This window comes from Tupaia chinensis, unplaced genomic scaffold (assembly GCF_000334495.1).
Source record: "Tupaia chinensis unplaced genomic scaffold, TupChi_1.0 Scaffold000311_2, whole genome shotgun sequence".
NCBI lineage: Eukaryota > Metazoa > Chordata > Mammalia > Scandentia > Tupaiidae > Tupaia > Tupaia belangeri.
The window spans coordinates 6,109,990-6,114,973 of NW_006159803.1; the positions used below are offsets into that span (position 1 = coordinate 6,109,990).

General features: G+C 50.1%; 1 protein-coding gene across 2 annotated transcripts in view; it reads left to right on the forward strand.

The window, feature by feature from the left end:
• The first annotated feature begins 3,131 nt into the window (after positions 1-3,131).
• The window catches only part of LAYN (layilin), a 21,213-nt gene continuing 19,360 nt past the window's right edge, over positions 3,132-4,984 (forward strand). For both annotated transcript variants that reach the window (XM_006151055.2, XM_027772870.1), the window contains exon 1: positions 3,132-3,461. In XM_006151055.2, the coding sequence (XP_006151117.1) occupies positions 3,377-3,461 (85 nt within the window). In that variant the 5' untranslated portion in view covers positions 3,132-3,376. The remainder of the gene's footprint in view (positions 3,462-4,984) is intronic.

Below are 4,984 nucleotides of genomic sequence, written 5' to 3' on the forward strand. Positions count from 1 at the left end.
CCTAATATTAATGTTCATAAGTCTGCAGGGCAGCTGGGGTTCTGCTGGCTGATCAAAGCATGGCCAGACAGTTTTGTTCCAGTCTATAGCACTAGGGCAGCCATGACTCTCATGACAAGCCCTATTCATTGACTGAGAAAGCTCTACCCCATATATCATCCTCTTGGGGAGACACATGGGCTGGTAGGATATCTGAAGTGTGATCCTCTCAGAGTGTGGCAGAGGAGCCAAAGAGCAAAAACATGGGCGACCTTTTCTGGTCTAGGCTCAGAAACTTCTGACTCATTCTGTTGATCAAACAAGTCAGTAACATGTTCAAACACAAAGACAAGGTATAGAAAAATATATTCTGCCTCTTTAGTAAGGGGAACTGCAAAGTCATACAGGAAAGGGATACAGAGAGGTGTGTGAAAAACTTGGTTAACCATATATCTTAACAAAGTAGATCTGAACCAAGGTCCATTGTACCAAAGGGAGAACATGGAACGTGCTATGCTTTGAATATGTCCCTGCACCCCCCAGTCCCACAAATTGAGATACTGAAATTTGGTTGTGATGGGATAAAGAAGGTGAAAACTTAATCCAGTTACAGTATTCAAAGGTACTGTCTTTGATTTTTTTTTTTTTTTGGAGAGGTTTTTGCTATAGGGCACGTGTGCTCACCAGAAAGACAGAGACAGAGAGATAGAAAGTGAGAAACCATCCCCCAGGGGGATGGCCACGCCACAATCCCTTCTCCTCCATTCTCCTCTTGGGATCTTGGGTACACACACACATGCGCCCGGCATGAGTTTAAGCTGCTGGGTCCGGGACTTGAACCATGGTCGACTACATGGGAGTCCAGCAACATAGCCATTACACTAACTGCTGGTCCCGAAGGTACTGCCTTTGGGAAGTAATTGGAATTGGATGAGGTAATCTGAATGGGGGCCCCTGATTTATTCCTAGTAACTGTAAGAGCAGTCACAGGGACATGCTTGCTCTGCTCTAGCTCAATCTCATCAGGTGATGCCCTGAGCTCCCTCAGAAAGCCCCCATTAACAAGGGGGTCCTCACCAGATGCAGCCCCTTGACCTGAACCTCTAAAGCACTGAGGTAGATAAATCTGTTTTTCATATATTAACCAGACTCAGATATTCAATTATTAAGCAACAAAGAATGGACTAAAACAGAACACAATTTAATTATTTGGACCAAAGCAACAGTTGTAAAATGTAATACTGTAAATAAATCTTTTTCAATCTGTTAATGTTGCCAAGAATTAAATGAAACTTAGAGGCAAAGGGACTAGCCAAAGTCCATGCAGATATTAAAAAAAAGAAAAGCAGGACTTAAAGCAGCATTTCAGGGCCAGCCAGTGGCATGGCGGTTAAGGTGTCTGGATCCCACATGGCCAATATGCAATTTGAGTCCCAGACAGGTAGCTTGAAAGACACACTGGTTGTATTTGCATGTGGGTCCATAAATACTGAGGAGAGAATGGAGAAGGGGGTAAGGCATGGCCATTCCCCCTGGGGGAGGGAGGGGCATGCCTTCTCTCTATCTTTCTTTGGCAAGCACATACACCCTATAGTAAAAACTAAAAAATAAAATTTTTATAAAAGCATGAGATGCCAACTCAAGTGTTTCTTTTCACTATAACAGTTCTCTCTTTGATTGTTTTGGTAACCAAGATTTTCTTAATAGAATGTGTGTTGGATATGAGATATTCTAATCAGGACATAGAGAAGGATTATAAATGAACTTGCTGTAAAGGTCAGTCTGGTAAAAGCACCTGCTGGTGCTGTTTTTTCTACAAGAACTTTCCCATATTCTCTGCTGATGCTGAGAATGCATACCACCAGCCTGTATCCAGGCCTATCTGTCTTTCCAGAACTGCAGTGGCTCAAGGCCTAAGGAGCATCTGCTTTCCTGACTTGTTTTGAAAAGCAAGATGAGTAGGTATGCAGAAGCAAGCTAGGTCCAAAACCCAGAAGTCAGTAGCCCAGATAAGGCTCTTTCATAACAGATGGTGTGATACAAGAGGCACAGAAATCAGGCCTGCCTTCTGATATTTAGTACCTTAGAATGTGTACAGGAGGCTCACTTTATTATTTGAATATATTTGAAAACATTCTGTGTACTGTAAGAAGCCAATGTAAACTATAATTATTACTGGAGTTTAGAAGAGAGAGCATACTTGGGACATAACAGCAGTTAGCATAATGGCTATGTCGCTGGACTCCCATGTAGTGCACCACAGTTCGAGGCCTGGACCCGGTGGCTTATACTCACGCTGGGCACGCGTGCGTGCATGCCCAAGATCCCCAGAGAATGGAGGAGAAGGAATTACGTGTGGCCATCCCCCCCCCGGGGGGGGTGATTTCTCACTTTCTATCTTTCTCTGTCTTTCTGATGAGCACACACACCCTACAGCAAAAATCTCTCAAAAAAAAAAAAAGAAGAAGAAGAAGAAGAAGAAGAAGAAGAAGAAGAAGAAGAAGAAGAAGAAGAAGAAGAAGAAGAAGGAGAAGAAGAGAGAGCATACCCAGGGATAAGTTGGTTAGGAGAAGTTCTCCAGAGGAGATAGGGTCATTCTTTTCAAGGTGGTGGGGGGATCATCTTCCCTCTACCCGTCCAAGGCTCAGCTCCATAATATTGCCCCCACTTCCCAACATGTGCCCAGTGGAAAGGCGAATCATTTCCTTGCTGAGATCTGGGACAGCCCTTGACTTCTAGTGGTAGCCACTCTCCTTTCAGCCAGAAGCCCAACACGCTACCATCTCTGGGTGCTATCACGTCCCTGAGCAGTGGGCACACTGCGGTCCTGATCACCGGCTCTCTGCACAGAGCATCCATTTGTCACGTGTAACCTGGAGAGCTACTGAGCCCGGAGGTGGGTACCGATGCCTCTCTATTTGGCCCACACTAACAGAGCTAGATGAACTTGGCCATGGCCCAGGCAGTAGGGGTGACACGTGGTATTGATTTTTAGCCACACTAGGCTCTTCTTCCGAGTTCAGATAAGTCTTCGATACTAGTCTGCCCTGAGCCCTAAGCAAACGCAGATCTCTCTGGGAAGTTCCCAGGGAGGCGGGGAGCTGCTGCTCCTGCCCCCTCCACCGTTTGCTGGCGCTGGCGCGGAGGCGGAGTGCTCTGGAGGAGGCAGTCGGCAGTCCAGTCGGAGGCCGGCCAGCAGTAGGGCTGCCCTCGCTGCAGTGACGTCCCAGTCCTACCGGGCGGAGGGGCGACGACCGACTCCGCGCCCACCCGGCCTGCTCCTGGTACCGGACCTGTCTGCCTTCTGGAGATGCTCGCTGAAGTTGAGCACGGCGCTGCGGGTCAGCTCTTTCCACTGCCATAGCGCCGGGTGTCAGAGGCACTCCCAAGTCCCGCCATGCAGCCAGGAGCTGCCCCGAAAACTGTGCTGCTGGCGGTGCTGCTGGCAGGACCACCCGGCGGGACCGGCCGCCTGCTGAGCGGTGAGTGCTGGGGCGGGGGCTGGTTCCTGGGCCGGCTGATGCACCCATTGTACCCCATCTGCTGCTGACCCTTCCAGGGCCGCTGGGCCCCTTCTCTAGCTCCATGTGGGGTGGGGACGAGGAAAGGCGCCCCTGTCACACTCCCAGACTTAGCTTTCAGAGTCCTTCCAGAGAGCAATCACCCGCCATCTGAGGCCAGCGCCGACTCCCGAAGAAGCCCAGTTACTGGCCCAGGGTTACCAGGGTGGTTCCAGGACATGTGCCCTGGCAAAATAGTGGGCATACCTGCCCCAGTGAGTGTCTCTTCGGACCGCTCCATTGGGCGGGACGCAGTAGTCTCCGGGATCCCCACGCAGGGCAGGCTCACCAACTAGCCCTCATCTACCGCCCACTCCAGAAAGCAGCCCCCAAGACGCAGAGTAGGGAGTCTGCACTGGAGGTATTGTGGGAGCCCTGAGGGTTACTGCCGGTCTCTACTGGGTGGTGGATGGCTGAGTCCAGCGCCTGGAATGAGAGCGCTTCAGGATGGGGAAAGAAGTCTGGTTAGCACAGGACGAGCCCCACCTGACTGCAAAAAATGACTCTGCTTCCTTCCTTCTTGTCGTGTCATTGCAGCCCCGGACTTGGACCTCAGAGGAGGTACAGTACTCCGGCTTCTTGCCACTTCCAGTTGTTGTGCATGGGGGCTGGGGGAGAGGACAAGGGGAGCAGGGAGAGAGCGAGAATGTCAGGGCCAGTGACAGCTTTGCAAGAGGTTCAGAGAATGGGATCCTCCTTCACTGGTGTCCTGACTCTCCAAGCTGATTTAAAGAATGTAAAGTTGGTTTCAGGATGAGGGTGGGGTGCATGGCAGCGAAAGGAGAGGGTAACTGATTTGAGTTGCTTGGGTTGGGGCTGCGAGGCTCTGACCTTGGCCCTGGGGGAGAGAAGGCCCTTGCCCTTCCTTTTCCTGTAAACTAGAAGAGAAAGACACTTCCTGAAGACAAGGGAACCAGATGGGCCCTCGGGCCTCCTTCCAGCTCGGGCTCTCTCTGGAACTTACCCACAGACTCGGGATGTGTCTGTGGCCAGGCGGGACCATGCCGGAAACAGTTAAGGTGTTTTGTTTTCCCATGACAATCCAGCATGGAAAAGAGGGGCTGCCCTTAAATTTCGCCTCCACCTTTTGTTATGCTGGTGGCTGGGGTTGAGAGTGTTGGGAGGGGGCACTCTTTTGCTTTTCCTCTGCTGCCAGACTGAAGCCCTCATTCAGGAGTCAGAAAGCTGGCTGGCCCTGCCTCCTACCCACAGGGCATCCCAGCCAGGTCTCTCTGCAACACCTCCTTGGTGATGCTTCCAAGCCCTTCTAATCTGCTGGTGAACCAGTCCAGTCATTTTCTCTATTTAGCAGTAATAACCAAAGAATGACAGGAAAAGGGAGAAGATCAAAAACAATTTGTTGCTCACTGAGAATTTCTTTATAAAAATGATGAGGGAAGAACAGAAAATAAGGATTCCTTGAGCTTTATAGTTCCCAGTTATGT